We start from the raw sequence: 18245 nt of genomic DNA, 5'->3' as shown, positions 1-18245 counted from the left end.
GAGCTGGAAAAAAGGATATTGCGAGGCAACTTGATATGCTGTTTGATCCAACAGAGAAAGATGCAATAAGCGCCAAGAGCTTAAATTGGAAACCAGGCACATTCAGACCACAGATAAAGCATGTGTTTTTTGAAGTGAGGCAATGATCTCAAGAGCAGTAAGAGCTTTCAGTTTCTTGATGTCTTTCATAGAATCACAGAATTGTTTGTGTTGGAAGGGACCTTAAAGCTCATCCAGTTCCAACCCCTGCCATGGGCAGGGACACCTCCCCCAGCCCAGGCTGCCCCCAGCCCCATCCAGCCTGGCCTTGGGCACTGCCAGCGATGGGGCATCAGCAGCTCCTTGGGGCAGCCTGCACCAGCGCCTCGCCGACCTTAGTGGTGAGAGTAAAAAGTTTCCTCCTTTAATCTAAACCTGGCCTCTTTTCGTTTAAAGCTAAACCCCATTCCCTCTTGTCCCATCATCACACCCCTGACACAGTTTCTGTGAGTCCCTGTCACAGTTTCTCCCACAGGAGATTCACTAATGTAAAAAAGGTTGAATTACAGCATTGTACTTGGAGGGGAGTGAGAGAGCAGTTGTGGTGGAGTCCAGCTGCCTTGCAAGGTAAAACTACCACAAGCATGTACAAACAGTCAAGAATTATCATGATTTCCAATCTGTCCTTCTACATCACCCAGGCTAGGAAATTTCTTCCTGCAGTTCTCTTACCAATGGACTAAGAGTATCCACCCATTCCAGACAGACATTTGAGCTTTCATTTTAGAGATGGAAAGAATACCACATCCCCTCATACTGTTAATGAGATCGTCAGTTAGCTTCTGTGCTTTGTCTGTGCTCAGTGGGCTAGGAGTGTGCATGTTATTTCTAACCTTCGTATGCCGAGTGCCATTTTCCAAACGTTGTCTTTCTCTGTGCTTTTGTCTGCTGAGCTAAAGAGATCCTTTTCAAAACTCCTGTCTGAATGCAAGTACTTAGAGATTTTGACTCCTTCCCTTCTTCCTCTTCCTGCATAAATGACTTGAATGACCTCGACAGGCTGGAGGGATGGGCTGAGAGGAGCCTCATGAAGTTCAACAAGGACAAGTGCAAGGCCCTGCACCTAGGGAGGAATAACCCCAAGCACCAGTACAGGCTGGGGGCTGACCTGCTGGAGAGCAGCTCTGCAGAGAGGGACCTGGCAGTCCTGGTGGACAGCAGGCTGACCGTGGGTCAGCAGTGTGCCCTTGTGGCCAGGAAGGCCAATGGGATCCTGGGGTGCATTCGGAAGAGTGTTGCCAGCAGGTCAAGGAAGGTGATCCTGCCCATCTACTCAGCCCTGGTGAGGCTTTACCTGAAGTATTGTGCCCAGTTCAGGGCTCCCCAGTACAAGAGGGACATAGAACTACCGGAGCAAGTTCGGAGGAGGGCTATGAAGATGCTGAGAGGCCTGGAGCACCTGTCACACAAGGACAGGCTGAAGAGAGCTGGGCCTGGTCAGCCTGGAAAAGAGAAGACTGAGGGGAGACCTCAGAGGAGGTCTACTACTTGGAACCAGAGGTCCCTTTCAATCTCATTCTGGGATTCTGTGATTCTGTGAACTTCTTCAGTCTCTCCATACAGCAGGTTTGCCAGATCTCCAGCTTGCTGTGAAGTTCTTCCTAAGTCCTCTGCATCTCTTCTATATATAGGCTGCAGTGCTGGCTGCAGTTCTCCTAAGTAGTCACTGGTGCTATAGATAGAACTAATGTTAGCTTTCTTACCACCAAACATCACTCTCATTAATAAATTCAAAGCACGCATTAATTTTCTTGACTGCATAGCATCACACTGGAAGTTCACAATTGGCGGGTTAGCTGGGATGGCAACGTACTCACCAAGTCACAGCCATCCAGGAGCCCTTCCCCAAGCCTCTGTGAGCAGTGCCTGATGACCTTGCCTTCGATAACATTTAAGCACACATAACCAAATCATCTCAATTGCATGTATGAAAGCATGAAATGTTAATCCATGGTAAATCAGCTTGTCACAGGTTTAAAAATTTGCAGACAACACAGCCCATAAGGATGAGTCAGCTCTATCACATTGTTGGCAAAGGTAACCATGGATGAAGTAAGGCTGCATCTGTCATCTTACAGATTTCTGTCCTGTTGTTCTTAGTTTCTTCTGCTTGCATGTGCTCAGGATGCTCATTTATACACAGGTGCCATGGATCAGTTTGTTCCAGGCATATGCCTCAAACTGCATCTCTGCATTTCTGTCTCTAGAGACTGACCTGTCATTTTTATTTTATAACATTTAACACCTTTTGTCATTGACAAACAGTTCCTCTTTTTTCTTCCCTGAAAGGAAAAAAAAAAAGAAAAAAAGAAAAAAAGAAAAAAAAGAATAACATCAACCAAAATCTGATACACACAATGATGTTGATTCTTAATTAACAATTACATTTGGAGAGCTGCACATATTCAATATGTTGATTTTTACATTATTTGTAATTGTTTACCAGAATGTTATATTAAATAACTATAGAATAAAAAGCTACAGACTTCGAACTGACCCACAGAAAAGGGACAATATAAACATAAAGAGTTATGCTTATCATGCTTTTTTAACATATTCCAGGTGACCATGCATATATAATCATCTCTTTGCTGCCTTGTTGTTTTAAATATATATATATATATATATGGGTATTTAATAACCACATTCATCAAAATACAAAAAGAGTTTAAAGATACCTAGGATAGCTAATCATAGAATAGTGTTCATAATGTTCTGTTCTTTTAAGAATCAGTATAGAAACTGGTTAATTCTATAATGTAATCTTAACAGTTTTCTGGTTGGGGTGAATGCTTTCTGTGTATTGTATTCACAGTCACTACAATAAAAGCAAGTCATACTCAACAAATATATTCCATCTAAGTAAGAGGCCTGTTTCAGTTCCAGATTCTGATGTCCAATTGGTGCTTCTAAAACCTGTTGGTTATTAAAATTCACAGAATGATTTATCCATTGTACATCATGTAACAGTATAGATAAGATCTAAGGCATTTAAAAATTCAGTCTTCAATATGTGGTGCCTTTAACTTTGGAGGAAGACATTATTATGTCCACAAAAATAACTGTCAAAGACTAGATAAGCCTTTCTCATCTGCTTTTTCTTACAGTTATTTATTATTCCAAAGTTTGTGATTTGTGGGGTCCAGCATTTTTTAAATCATATAAGATACTGAACTTCTGACGTGTTGACAGTTCGTCTTTGAATTTCTCTTTGTATTAGTTACTTCTTTGTGTTTTTTTTGTTTTTTTTTTTTAATATAAAAACAAACCATACAGTCATATTTCCTTAGATCTCCCGCAGATAGGCATCTGTAGAAATGCAGTGGTTTTTTGATGCCAAGGAGAGGGAAAGACACTTATTGCCTCCTATTCTTGTTACATGGGTTCTGGTAGAATAGAACAAATGTGTCAAAGATCGTACGTCACACTGCTGGACAGAAATAGCTCTGCCGAGTCTCCATCCAGATAGGTGATAGCCCAGTGCTTTTCCTTTCCAAACATCTGCAGCCTTTTCTCCTCTTTTTTTTTTTTTTTCTTTCTTCCCTCCCATAGTTCATTCTTGTCTGAAAGCTCTGCAGGATGCCTGGCTCTGACGTTAAGAGTGTTCTTAAAAGGAAGCTGGCTTTTTTTCTCAAAATACAGTGCTTTTGAAAAAAGCTTTCTACTACCAAGATGTTAACTGTAGATTTCTGGATTTTAAGTGAAAAGTCTGATTTTTGTATATAGGTTTCATGGTCATTGTACAGTATTTTGCAATATTTTTATAAACTGGAAGCAGGGGGGAGTGACAAAAAGCAGAGTTATGTCTGAATTTCCTGACGTGGTTTTGAAATACCCAAAGTTTATTTTCTGACATTTTCTTTCATATAACTTGAACAGGCAGAGAAAGGATGAACTGGAACAGAGGATGTCTGCGCTCCAAGAAAGCAGAAGAGAACTGATGGTGCAGCTTGAAGGGCTGATGAAACTGCTCAAAGTAAGCCATTTCATGTCAGAAATGCAGTGCATCCTTCTCTCCCACAGGTCTGGAATTCACTATTGCCGTTCTGAGATTCCTGCTTTGCTGTTCTTACTATCATAAATACTTCATAAGGAATACAAGGACTTTGCAAAAAGTCATTTCCTTACTGGCTCTGCATATTGGTGCAGATGGTTAATGAGATTTCAGGTTCGTATGCTGCTCTTTTGGTTAAAATATCAAGAACATGTAAGAATAGGAAGGTTTTGGAGAAAAATTAGATTAGGTAATAATCTACATGCTGTTCTGGGTAACAATTTAGTTCTGAGTTTAACTGGAAAATAAACAGGAAACTATAGTTACTGTAGTACAGAATAGGACTCCCCAGTGGCATGGCAGTGTTTCACCAAGCACTACCACAGTAACCCTTTGATGTTTGTAGGGTCTTTTCTTTTTGCTTTACATTATGATGGTGTTGGTTCTGATCTGTATTGCATGATGTTGTTTGGATTTCTGTTGAGGGTCCATTATTCTTTTCATAGCATACTGCCAGAACTGAGCTCGTAGTTGATTACCAGAGTTTGAAATATTATTGTGTGTTTATTCTTTCCATTCTTTAAATTGGACAAGAGCCTCATTACATAAAATGAATGAGAAAACATTGTCCTTATTCAAAGAGTTTTTGATCTAAGATGCAACAAAGATACAATACACAGTGGAAGAAATGGGAGAGGGATCACAGTGACAGGAAAAGCACAGGGTTTTATGGTTTAGCTATAGCCACCTCTTGATAGTTCTAGAAAAGCGTAGAGCTTGACTGCACTTGAAAATGATAATTAATTCACATAGTATATAAACATGAAGTTCAGTCACTCTTTAGATTAGACTTGTATTCTGGAATAGGAATGTACATACAAGGCTATGATCAAATACTCTTTAGAAGTAGCTGTGTTTTTTTTTGTTGTTGTTGTTGTTTCTAGCCTCCCAGTGCAGATGAGCACATGGCTAGAATTAATATTTGGGAGGTATATTTTTATGCCAGTGGTCCTGCACACTGTAACTTTTTTCCGCTCAGACAGTTAACATCCACCTTCTAAAAATATTGAAGATAATAATTTGCTAAATTAAATTTGACTTCTGCAGACCCTAAACCTTTGTAAGTTCAAGTGTGAGTTTCTGAAGATGGGCATCCAAAACTGAATTACAAATTTCAGAAAGTACAAAAAGTTGTTGTTTCAGAAATGGTTTGATTCTTTGTGGTTCAGATGACCACAGCCTTAGCATTTTAGGCGTTACCTTGCACACACAATCAGTACAGATATTTTGCTTTAACATGTTTAATGCTTTAACATTGTTTTCAAATCACTCGTGAGCCTTCAGACATTAATCCTCCCCAACACTAGCTGGTGTGAATGCTGTCATCTCCATTGGGTTGAGTGGCTGTTCCGTCATCCGGCCTGACTTTCTGCTCTTCCACCTTGAAAGCCTTGAAGGCAAGGTAGATTGTCTGGCTAAGAGAGATGTACTACTTGGAACCTGTACAAGCAGCCCGCAAAACTTTATCTGTCCCCTGGCCACGGGTGGATTGATGGCCGTGCTGTCCTGGCCGTCAAGTTCCCAACTCCTGACTGCCCAAATGGTGTGTGCAGCCTCTTGCCCGGCTGCTTGGACAAGGGAGCGTGGTGTTGTGTGGAGCAGCAGCAGATGCTGATATGAGTGACTCACTGGTGAGGAGAGCAGAGGCTACGGCAGGATACTGCAGAGTAAAGGGAGCACGTGGGCACCAGTGGCAGCATTGCAACTGGGGAGACAGAGGAGGGAGGAGGGAGGAGGACCCCCATCTGATAAACCAGTGTTTTTTAGGACCCATTTGTTAAATTGGATCGTGCAGTCCACTTCTATCAGAAATTACGAGTTTGTCAGAAAATTTAATGACATTGCTAGGCTGTATTACACAGAAGGTTGGTTTAGAAGCCATCTCTTACTAGACTTTTCATTTATGAATCTATTGTCTTCCCCAATTTCCAAAATTGCTAAAAAACTTTAAGGGCAAATATGAGTGGATATAAGGAAGAACTTCTCCCCCAGGAGGATGATGAAGCAGTGCAGCATGTGCCCAGAGGGGTTGTGCCATCTCCATCCTTGGAGGTTTTCAAGGCCCAACGGGACAGAGCTCAGAGCAACTTGGTCTGAGATTAAACTGACCCTGTCCTGAGTAGGAGGTTGGGCTAGAGACCTCCTGAGGTCCCTTTCAACCTGAGTTATCCTATGAGCCTGTTACTGTTACAATTATTTGGTTTTACACGTTGCATAATATGGTTCTTTGAATTTCCCCCTTATTAGCTCTATATGGAGCCTGCCAGCTTGTCTTTGATGAAAGCATCTTCCAGAAAGACATCTGTTCCTGAACTGATGAAATCAAAAATGGAAAATCCACTGCCAATGCAAATTTGCTTGCACAGTTAAAAATGTCTACCTTATTTTGAGTTTTAATGTATTTAGCTTCAGTTTGCACCCATGGGCTCTGGTACGTGTGGTTCTCCCTCCATTAAATCAAGGAGTTCTTAGTGTCCCTGTTTTTTCCCTATGCAGATACTTACTCCTCACACTGACAGCACTCCTCAATCTTCTTTTTTAAAGCAGTTGGACAGGTAGAGTTCTGCTGAGTTTCTCACAATACTGTACTTCAGTCTTTTTTTATGATTTTATTTGCCTTCTGCTGATATTTAATATTATTTTTTAAACTGGGCAAAAGCAAACTGTACATTGATTTCTTCTCTGAGTCTAAGCAACACTATACAGGGAGTTACAGGAGTAGTTTTATTATTCTTCATTGCTATTTTTCTTTTTGTGCCTTTTTGCACCAGTGACAGCTTTTTGAATTCTGTCAGTTATCCTTTTCTTACTCCATGTAATGTGCTTTGTTTGTTTTGTATAGTGCTAACTGGTTAACAAGAATGTCACAATTAAATTCCCTCATATGAAAATATATTACATCTGTGCAGTTCCTGTAGAAGCCAAACTTGTAATACATTCAAATAACAAAATCAGATTTATTTGGCAAGACCTATTTTCCATGAAGCTATAAAGCTTCATACATTACTTATTAGTTGAGTCTTGAATCAGCATTTCTGTTACTTTGAATCAATTAATGATAGGGCAAGATGTTTATACTTAATTGCGTTTTCTTATCTCCCTTTTTGAATATCAGTACAAGACAGCACAACCCAGTCCTTGGACCCTTCTAGGATCTGTTAAAAATTGCTTTAACTGGACCAGATAACTCCTCATGCAATTACTGTAAGAGTTTTGGCTGCAAGCTGCCCAGGCCTATTGATCTAAAAATAGTATTTCTAGTAGATACTCTTTTAACACGTTTTCTCATTATTGGTGGAAAGTGTTTCACTCTTTGCTGATGGAAACTACAAGGGGAAAGTACAGCATCCTCCTATTACTCAGACACAGAAAAGAAATACTGATTCCTATTCCCCTATTAAGAATTTTACCATCACTATCAAGACCCAATATACACCACCTCAAGGCTTTGTTTTGTTTCTGTTATTTGTGTTCATTTCAAAGACTCCTTTCTGGCAGCTTTAGCCCTGTCAGACATGAATTTTTAGTTCAAATTTTAGCTACTCTTCTCGTTTGGTGCACTTAAAAGTTTTCATTTATAATTTAGATCAGCTGTTAAGCTTTTATGATTTTTCCATTTTCTTATACAATATTTTCTGCATTTTTAATGCCACCTTCATTTCAGTATTTAGAGCTGGATTCATCTTACCTAACTTTGGTCATCTGAAAGTCTGGTATCTCAGCTCCCTCTGTAAACAGGAGAGAGAGGAAAGCATATATTTGGAAGGACACAGTTGTTCTCTGGAGGTTTGTCTATTTTTTCTGTTAAATATAAAAGGAGCCCAGATGATTAATTGATATTGGACGCCTTTGTTTTCAATGGGTACGTTAGGTAAAATGAACCCTGTTCAATGCAAGACGAGTTATCACTGTAGTCTACTCTGGTGATTTATCTAACACTATTTTTAACAGACTTCCTTTACATCTTTGTTACATATTTTGATCTCTGCATTTTCCTTCATTTTCATTTATAACTTCTCTACGTTCTGAAAAATTGCTCAGTTTAAAGCTTTGTGCAGGCAAGTTCTCTCCCTGTGGCACTGGGGCAGATCCTCCAGCTGCGAGGGCTGACCCGTGCTGTGATGGCGGCCTTGTGTGTGCGGGCAATCGAACCCCCGCGATTTGCGTCCTGCTCTGATGTTTGTTAGACAGCACAGCCATCTGCCCACACTCCTGCAACATGCACTCGGGTTGCTCTTCACACAGTGTGTGCTTCTGAACCTTTTATTTGTTTTTGGTCTCCAGGTGCTGTGCTCTGTGCTGTGGCACTCAGGAGGCCGCAGGTACCAGGGTGTAGGCAACTGTGGGTGGTTTGTCCTGGAGGAGTTCAGGTCCTTCAGCTCTTCACCAAGTGTCGTCGGTGGCGTTTTGGTTGCACTGTCCAACGCTCTCTGAAACCCTTTGAGCCTTTGAACTCTGGGCCAGTCTGTTAGTGCAGGGCAGCGTTCCTCAGACAGCACCCACGGGCTGTGGGAGAGGTGCTGCGTGTGGTCACAGCAGTGCTACCAGCCATCCCAGGCCATCCCAGTCTGGGTGATGAGAGGTGATAACAGCGTGGATGTGCAGATCATGCCAGAGAGCAGGCCCGTGTGCAGCTGAGGCGAAGACCAGGGCCTTGCACCTGAAGGGCTCCTGCAGCGGCCGCTGTGGTGCTGCCCGCGACTCTCACATCCCCCGGCAGCTCCGGCCATCTCTAGTTAGGCAGAAGCAGATCAGGCCCTTGCACATGAGAGGCCTCCTGTCCACCCAAGCTGCACAGTGGCCAGTTATCTGCCAGTGGTGTCGCCAGTGCCTCCCTTCAATGCTTTTTATCTTCTCCTCATCCAGGCTGCGGGCTTACCTTTCTGTCTTTTCTTCTGAAGACTTCAATCACCTAGTGCCATTAGCTGGCACTCTTCTAATAAGTAGTCAGCAGTGATGATTGTCTGCCTTCTTGCAGGGTTTTTGCCTTAAGCTACAACGATATTCTGCAGACATATCCCATATCACTTTTTTCCATTTCCTCAATGGTAATTTCCTCACTAGCTGATTTGATGATTTATCTAATAACTGCTCAGTTCTTTCTAGCAAAGCTCCACATCTCTTGAGATTTTTTTTCACATCTGTAGTTAATGCTAAAGCCTCAGTTTTCAAACTAACAACTTTTTTGTAGAGTGGAGATCATTTAAGATCTTTTCCCTGACCTGGCTCACCATCTGGTCCTGTGAGTCCCTGTGCTTGTAGAAGGAACAACTGGAAACATGTGGGAGCACGGGGAGGGCAGCCGTGGCCTCCGCAGTCGATGTTGATTCATGGTTCAGTGACACCGTGCCCTACATCTGCTACATCAGTGCCTAAATATGCACCTGAACCACCCCACATCTTGGGAGAAAAAAACAGAAATATCTGCTCAGAAATGTGGAGTGATGTGGTTATGTGTTACTGTACATCTCTGCGGTCACTTCCAGTGTATCTCTGTAGTGCCCTCAGTGCACAGTCAGGAACACATCTTTATCTTTTGGTGTAGTGGTCAGTGAAAAGAAACTACTCCAAATTAGGGGACAGAGACTGGTTAGTCCTACTCAGACAGGAAATAAATGAGGGAAGGTAGATAAATGGGTTCATAGATCTCAAGGTCAGAAGCAACATCTATTCCATGAATTTTAATTCCATAAACTGAATTTCTGGGGAGATGTGCTGGGGAGTGGTCCTGCTGCTCACTGCACTGCCACTCCGTGCAAAGCCACTGTTGGAGGGAACACACACTGTTACCCTGAAAAAGCTGTAATTACTAATTCTGCAAACACAAGAGTACTCAAAAAATATGCTGCCAACCTATTTTTCTAATGCACACTGTTGCTACCACACTACAGCTGCCATGCTCCTCCACACAACCAAGCCCACATGACAGAACAGCCTGTAGAGCTCAAAATGGTGTTCCCATTGTTGGTGAGGACAACATTTATGAAAACATTTGAATTGTAAAAGAAACTCTCAATATATGATATTTTGCTCATACCCAAAAAAGCATGTATAGTTGAAGTTAGTGCGATTCTGCTAGCCCAGGAGGATCATAGCATACATTTCTCTGATTCAAAAGCTGATAAATTCATCCATATTTCACTATTTTTGGTCTTTCAAATTAGCAGTGATCTATACTGATAGAAGTTGCATTGCAACAATGAAATTGTTCTCTCTTTTTGCTTACTCCATATCTTTGGTGTTTGTCTCCCAGTTTCTCTCCTCCCATTCTAGATCTGATTGCGTGCCGCTCTTTAATTTGCCCTTTTGAAATCTGATCTGCAGAGGTCACTGCAGGTCCAGTGCTAGTGGTCACTCTGTGATCAAAAAGCTGATATTTTAGCTCTCACGTTATGACAGTTTTGGTCTTTGTGATGGCAGATTTGTGCATGCAGGAAACCAAATGCATTGCATTGATTGCACACTTCAAAGGGTGTTTCCAGACTTTTGAGGATGATAGTCTGATATTTCTAGACTGAAAGTAAGATTGTCTTGAAGACAACTAGAGAGTCATTTCTGAGTCTAGGATAGGAAGAGACACCAGTACAGGTTCTGCTTCAAGCAAAGATCACAGTAACATCAATTCCACGTTTTCAACTTTCCCAAATACTGGTGGCCATTTTAGACAAGAGTCTTCTTTTGAGAATGGAACAAATTACATCTTTGCTTTCCCACCACAACAGTTACATCTAACTTCCTTGTTTCCGTTTGTGTCTACAGATGTTTCTACAATTTGCCATGTTCTGTTCTTTCATTGGATCTGTTATAGATTTTGTGTATGTATGTTTCCTTATAGTACAATAATTAATCTACCCTGTTTCTCTCTTCACCTTTTTCTTTTGCCAACGATTGTAGGAAGAAGAGCAAAAACAGGCAGTAAGTTGACTTCAGTTTGTAGGTGATCTAACTTTTTTCTTACTGCATGAAAATACAATTTTCTGTTAATTGGCTTGTATGTAAATAAACCACCGGAATGCGGGGTCTTTCTCACATCTGAATTTGAAAGCAGCCTTCATGATTATCCAGTAGAGCATGTTTTTGTGTATGTCCTTAAAGTTATTCCACTATCACTTTCACATTGAGCTGATTGCCATGGGCACACAAGCGGTGACTGTATTCATTAGTTTTTTATAGAATTGTGCATGACCATCCAGGGTTGAAATGTGGATTCTCAGCTGGCTTCAGAATTTATTTTCTCAGAGATTCTTTAGAGTGCTTTCCATACTAAGAAAGCTTTCTTGTCTCTTCAGGTATCCTTAATTTGCCTCTTTGCCACATGCAAGTCCATGCATGAAAACTAATTAATGACTTAATATTCTAGGCATGGATCCATATCATTCAATCATGATATAGTCTCCTTGAATTAGTCCCAGTATGCTCATTGTAAACAGGATGAGTAAACTAACAAGAGACAAGAATGCATTTACTTTTTACCATATTCATTTTCTCTGCCCACCTATTAAAATCTGAATCCTGTGTTAATTTCCGAATCCACTCCAGAGGGAGCCCTTTTGCTTTTCTCAAAAATAACCAGATGTTCAGTGTCTTCTCTCCAACAAAACATTTTTTCAGCATTTTTGAGCATGTTTTTCTTTGTACACAAAGCATTAATGAAAATTAGTCCTGTGTTTCCTATTGGCTTTATTTTGTTGTTGTTAAATGTTGTCAGATACATTACATGAATTGGAAATTCTTGTGACTTTTTTTTTTTTTTTTTGTAATGAAATATATATTTCTGGTTAACTTCAATTGCTGGAAACACTTCAATACTACATGTGCTGAAATTGGCTTTTGGTGACTCCTGGATGGCTATTTATTAAAATACTGTCCTCAACTTAAAAAGAAGATGGTGGTAAGTGTGCATCTTCTGTTGGAGCCTAGTTCATCTTTAGTTGATGCTGCCAGTGAAGATTTATCCCTGGGTTTGCTAAGGTACCTTGCAGAAATTCTTTGGCTTAATGAAGGGACCAGATTGCAGCATGTGGCAGTGATCTTCAAGGAATTTCCTGGAGAAGGGAAAGCAACCAACACACCACAGTCCCTGTCCTCCCACTTCATACTGTGCAAGTGGAATGTTGTATCGCATGTCATTCTCTTACCCAGCATCATTGCTAGGAATAATCATCTACATGGAGATGCAGAATTTTATTAGCTTGTTTTTCCTCTGTTGTGATTTTTCATCCTGATTATGGATATAGAAAAAGGGTAAATATGAGATCAAAGGAAGAACTTGCCCAATTTTTCTTCCCTTCTCTCCCTGGAGCACTGTGTTAGTAAGAGGATAAGAGAGCCAAAACTGACTGCTAAAATAACGTCAATACATTGGTACACTTCCCAGTCCCATTCTGTTGGAATCAGTGATGAATGAGCCAGAAAGGATTTGAAACTCAAGAAAGCAGATTTTGACCAGTCAAAGAGCACATAACTGATCTGTAGGAACTGAAACTTTACATCCTTATATTTGCATGGGCTGAAATAGACTGGAGTTGCTCTGCTCCTAACTGTAAAGGTGCAGCCTGGAAAAGATGGAAGTCTCAGGGTGCAGTGTTCCACTTGGCTAAGAAACACACAGTTGTAGAAATCACAGAATAGCTGAGGTGGGAAGGGACCTCTGGAGATCATCTAATCTACCTCTTATGCTCAAAGCAGGGTCAACTAGAGCAGGCAGCTCAGGATCTTTTCGGATCAAGTTTTGAGTATCTCCGAAACTGGAGACTCCACAACCTCTCTGGGCAACTGGTGCTAGTGCTTCACCAGCCTCACCATAAGAAAGTTTTTTTCTTTATGTTTAATGGGAAATTCCTGTATTTCCACGTGTCCCGTTACCTGTGGTCTTTTCACTGGATAACACCAAGAAGAGTCCGGCTCTGTTTTCTTACTCTCTTCCATCGGGGATTAGTACTCATTGTTAATGTCCCCTTGATCATTCTGTTTTTCACATTAAACAGTCCCAGCTCTTTCAGCCTCTCTTCATAAGGCAGATGCACTACTTCTTCGTCATAGTTTTTGGCTATTCCTCAGACTTGCTCCAGTCTCGCTTTGTATCTTTCTTGTACTGGGTTGTCCAGAACTGGCCGCAGCACCCTGGATGGAGCCTCACTATTTCTGAGGAGAGGGGAAGTATTGCCTCCTTCAACCTGCTGCCAGCGCTATTTCCAACACGGCTCAGGATGCTGTTGACTTTTTTTGCTGGAATGGTACATTGCTGTTCGACTTGTTGTCGGCAGGACCCCAGGTCTTTTTCTGCCAAGCTGGTTTCCAGCCAGCTAGCCCCCAGAGCACACTGATGCACGGGGTTATTCCTTCCCAGGAGCAGGACTTTGTTCTCTGTGTTGAACTTGGTGAGGTCCCTATCTGCCCATTTCTCCAGAGGGATTCGGAGATCTCTCTGAATGGCAGTCCAACCATCTGGTCTATCAGCCACTCCTCCTAGTTTTGTAGTGTCTGCCAACTTGTTGAGGATGTGTGCTGTCCTATCATCTAGGTCATTACTGAAGATCTTAAACAGTACTGGCCCCAGTATCAAATCTTGATGCACACCACTGGTGACTGGCCTCCAGCTGGACTTGTGCATTGGTAACAACTCTGTGAGTTGGTGTCTGTACTATTTTGGAAAGGAGGTAATGGCATATCTCCAGTTTGAAGTCCAAAAGAATTCATTGGACCATACTCTCGCTTCTAAATGTTTTAAGGACTTCATGTCATCCGTTTTCTCCAATAACAGGCATACTTGAACACAGGGCTGGCTGGGTGTGAGATCTCAGCTTAAAGAAACACAGCCAACTGAAGAACTTTAAGAATATTATCAAACATTACACTGTCCTTTAGAACCTCTGCCAGTTTTGGTGGTTGTAGAGTTGCATCTTCCCTCTACATAAGCATATAAAACCCTAGAGTAGCTTGGGAAGGATACCAGTGCAGTGTGCGCTCAGCCAGCCCCATCCTGTGTCCACAACATCAGGCTTGGAAAAAGAGCCTCGTCTGATTAGTACTTTGCAAAGGCCTACGATCTAGTCCACAAACACCTGGCCCATGTGTGAGGGGCAGTGGGGAACACTGTCTGGGTCCTGTGGAAGAGAAGACCCAAGTGCCCTAGTGATCTAGAGGGATGGTCCTCTCACCCCTTGATGAGATGGCTTGATTATGTGGTGGCAACCTGAATTTACATGAAGGATTAAGGTAAATAAGAGACAAATCAACAGAACAGTCACTGATTCAGGACTGGCTGCACATCAAAAGCAGTAGCATCAGCACCCACTTCAGGAATTTCTGATTTCCCTTCGCTGCTAAAGCTGCAAGTCCCATTCTGCCTTCTCCATATTGCTAGCAACAGGTAGAGATGGGGCAGAGAGGATCAGTTGTCTTGGCTATATTCAAGCAAGTTTCTTCGCCAGCAAAAAAGACTTCCTGAAGAAGTTATCTTGTTCATTCTGCATTTAAGGAAACATACGCACATTCCAAGGGCTGAACATACCCAGGCTAGCATGGACGTTTTGACTGTCATCATGAGCCAGCATTCCACCTAGTGCAACAAGACGCATAGCCGAGAGGAGCAAGCTAGGGTTTGCTCATATATTTGCAGCCAGAGTGATTGCACATCTAAGCACTGAGGAGAGATCTTCGCTGCCAGTGGCAGGGCAATAAAAATTTACTTGGCTGCTGAGGCTACTACCAAGTACCTACAGAAAACTGCATGGGAACTGACTTTCATCTCCAGCAGAAGGCTAGGTGAGCACAGTGACATCTGAGACACAAAAATGTCCTCAGTAGGCCAAAAAGCTATGGCTGTCTTGGCCAGTCTGGCTTGAATATCATAGCAAGCTATAGGGAATGTGTATCATGAGAGGTCCACTGTTTCTGATCCTGGTTCAGAGTTGATTTTCCATCAAGATTTCAAAAGTTTCTTTACTGCCTTTCCCTTCACAGGGCTGCTCCTTCAAATCACTTGGGCCAGTCCTGGTTACACCCTCGAGGAAAAGTGCGTTGTGTAGAGATATTGGAGTAATGGGGTATTGAGCCACAAGGTATTCATTGTCCATCACACCATTTTCTATTACTTCTAAGATTGTTGCATCCCAGCTAATAAAGATCATTTCCAGCATAGATCTTAATTTACAACAGGACCATTTTCATGTCACAGCTGGTGAGAGGCTTAAATGATCTGCTAAATATTAAAACCTTTGTTTTATAGTCAAATGAACAGCCATTGGAGCTGTACTGTTCACTATTCAGAAGAACGTTAAAGGAATTCACAAAGATGTACATCACATGTATCATGTCTTTGGCATGTAGTACAATAATACATACAACAAACCCAGAAGAGCATCGAGCACTCATAATCCAACGCAAGAGAACTGCTCTAATGCCAAACAGGCACAGAAATGGCTTCACAGCAAAGGAGCTCACATGGGAGTGCTTAAACACTGGAATGGAAATCTTTTCCTTTCTGAAGATGGTGGGAACCATGCGGCGTTGCAGAGCAGATGAGGCTCATGAATTTTGAGGTTATATTACCGATCAGAAGAAGTGGACACGCTGACACCAAATAGTCCTCTTGAAGTTGTGGAAATCATGGGAGGATTGCTCCTTAACCCGGCGGATGGGCTGTTAGGAGTCCCAGTTTTCCTACCTTCGCTAGGTGTAGATGATAACTTGTACTCAGCATGAGAGGTGCAGGGGCAGCAGTACCTCTTCACCTCATTTGCAGTGCACATACCTTTTCTGTGGTGAACCTTCATAACCAACAGCTATAGCAAAACTGATCCCAGACAACAAGCTAGGGTGATACCTGTCTTCCTTCCCAAGAGCTGTAGAAACCTGGGAGAGGGGAATTCCTAACCTTGAGGAACGTATAATGGCTGAAGTCTCATCGTGTTTATGTCTGAATATGAGACTGCTGTTCAGTTTTGTGTCTGTCTTTGCTGCATCCAGAGGTCTTAATTCACCTCTCCAGAGTGGGTCACTGATGCATGGCTGGGTGACCCCCATCACCATGCGCTAGTGCATTTTAACAAAAATACAAAGAATTCCTCCTGATGCCTAAACACTGCAAGTCCTCTGCCTTCTTGTACTGCGTGGCCCCCTTCGTTTCCAGGGTGTGCCTTTGGTCTCTGTGGATGATTCCAAGCTCTCAGCATTGATGGATCATGTCTGCCAGCTATATGGCTAACGTGACCCAACTTGCTTGAAAGATAATCGTTCATACTCATAACTAAAGAGCCTCTCTGAAATAAGTGGAAGATCACCTTCTAGGAGTGAATAGCTCAAGTAGCTTAACATAGAATAATCCTGTTCTATGTAACATAATGCTGTTCAGGATAAACTTAGGAAAAAGACAAAATCTAGTTGCCTACCACACTGGCAGCCTTAAATGCCTTCTCTGGTTAAGCTGAAAAAAATGGTAGCAGTTCCTGAGACTTGCAGGCTAGGTCTGTACTAGTGAACACGCATGGAAAAGTTCTCTGACACCGAGGCCAACTGGCATGAAAATGCCTGCCTCTGCTAGCAGATTTTCTTAGTCTCCAAGACCTGGTGGCTGCATGCAGTATTGGGAATGATTCCTGCAGTGTGCCTGGGAATTGCTGGGGAATGTGGTAGCTGAGATGTGTTAAAACCGTGCCAGGGAGCGTTCTGACACTTTAATACTGTAAATTACTTTGTTCCAGTGCCAGAAACACTCCTGGGCATGGTTCAGTTCACTAATATAGACAGACAGCTTTAGAGTAAGCTTTGAGTTTGTGCCTCCACGTGAGGAGCCATGTTTATGGGTCTCCTGAAAGATATCAAACTTAGAAAGGCTCCTGAAAGAGTCATTTAGATGTTAAGTATTTGAAGTCATATCGGGAGTGCGGTGTCTGTACCCTTGGGGTTTATGTATCAGTACACATCTCAGAAAGGTGGGCTAGGTCTGTGCTGACATCTGGTACTGAAGAGGAGAAGACTTTCCCCTGCTCGTTAACTGCTAGCACTGCCCATAGCAGATGACGTTCTTGGCTACAAAGAGTGAGTAGCCATCGATGTGCATCAGGATTACGTTCCTGGAAGTCTGTTTGCTCAGACGGATCACACTGCCCTGTGGTGGTTGAATGTCAGGTAAGAGAAACATCTCTGAGTGACACGATGGCGCTTCCTATGGCAATTGTGTGAGTGCGCTGAAATATAGACCGAGGTGTGCAGCCGATGTCTACAGAAGACCTGGTTTCTGTCTGAAGAGAAAGGAAGTGCTGCTCCCCACCCCGAGCGGCAAGGCTTTAACAAGTTTCCCTGGGCCCACTCAGCCCTCCCCTGCTGCGCTCTCCATCTGTGTCGAGCTTGGAGGGCAGAGCTAAGAGGATTGAGCACGGCTCAGGCGGCAGCAGATGAAAGTGGGTTGCTGCTTTTCTTTCTAGTGCTGTGTGTAGTGGATGGTGGAGGCCAGACAATGCATGGGTCTGCCAGAGCCTTCTGAGAGCAGTGCCCTGCTTGAAGCAGGCAGTGAAGGGCGCGAGGTCCTCTCCTGACGCTTGTCTGGGAACAGCCCAGGAGGGGTCTAGCCACGCTGCCCCATTTCGGAGGGTGCACAAGCAGCATGAGTGATTAAGTGCTGTCAAACACGCAAGGCAAACTAAAACAGTAGAGAGCACTTAGATGTTTTTATTTCTGATGTGTAGTAACCAGAGATATTTTCAAAAATAGCAGTTGAGAAAATTGTCACGGAAAAGTGATTTTTCATATGTTCCTGCTGTCCCATTAGGAGGTAACAGCCATAACGTAGAACCATTTATGCGGAGTACCCACTCCATTCATGTCTTCCCTGAATCGCATTCCACTGTACTTAATCACATTTTGGATTGCACAGCCAGAAACAGGCAGGAGTTTGTTCAGTTTTATGTTTTCCAAGGCTTGCCTTCACTGAGAAAGACACGTATGCCAAGTTTGAACTTTTAAACTGCTACCATTTTTAACAAAGCTCTGTACAAAAGTATTGTGGCTACGCTTGCTTTTGACTTGGGGAAAAAATATGCTTATTCATTCTTATGCACTTCAGAAACTGCTGAATGGTTTTTTATTTTCTAAACAGATCCTCTGTCAAGAGGCTGCCCAGCATGAACATTTTCATTTTTGATCTTCTGGT

At 42.4% G+C, this 18245-nt stretch overlaps 1 protein-coding gene across 9 annotated transcripts in view; it reads left to right on the top strand.

The window, feature by feature from the left end:
• The window catches only part of DTNB (dystrobrevin beta), a 199798-nt gene that overhangs the window by 135324 nt on the left and 46229 nt on the right, over positions 1–18245 (top strand). For 7 of the 9 annotated variants that reach the window (XM_050710129.1, XM_050710128.1, XM_035568286.2 and 4 more), the window contains 2 exons: positions 3919–4015; positions 10988–11008. In XM_050710129.1, coding sequence (XP_050566086.1) covers positions 3919–4015; positions 10988–11008 — 118 coding nt within the window. The remainder of the gene's footprint in view (positions 1–3918; positions 4016–10987; positions 11009–18245) is intronic. The other 2 variants (XM_035568289.2, XM_035568287.2) reach the window with 1 other exon arrangement.

The sequence above is a fragment of the Cygnus atratus genome, chromosome 3 (assembly GCF_013377495.2).
Source record: "Cygnus atratus isolate AKBS03 ecotype Queensland, Australia chromosome 3, CAtr_DNAZoo_HiC_assembly, whole genome shotgun sequence".
Taxonomy (NCBI): Eukaryota; Metazoa; Chordata; class Aves; order Anseriformes; family Anatidae; genus Cygnus; species Cygnus atratus.
This window is presented reverse-complemented; position numbering and strand designations above follow the sequence as displayed.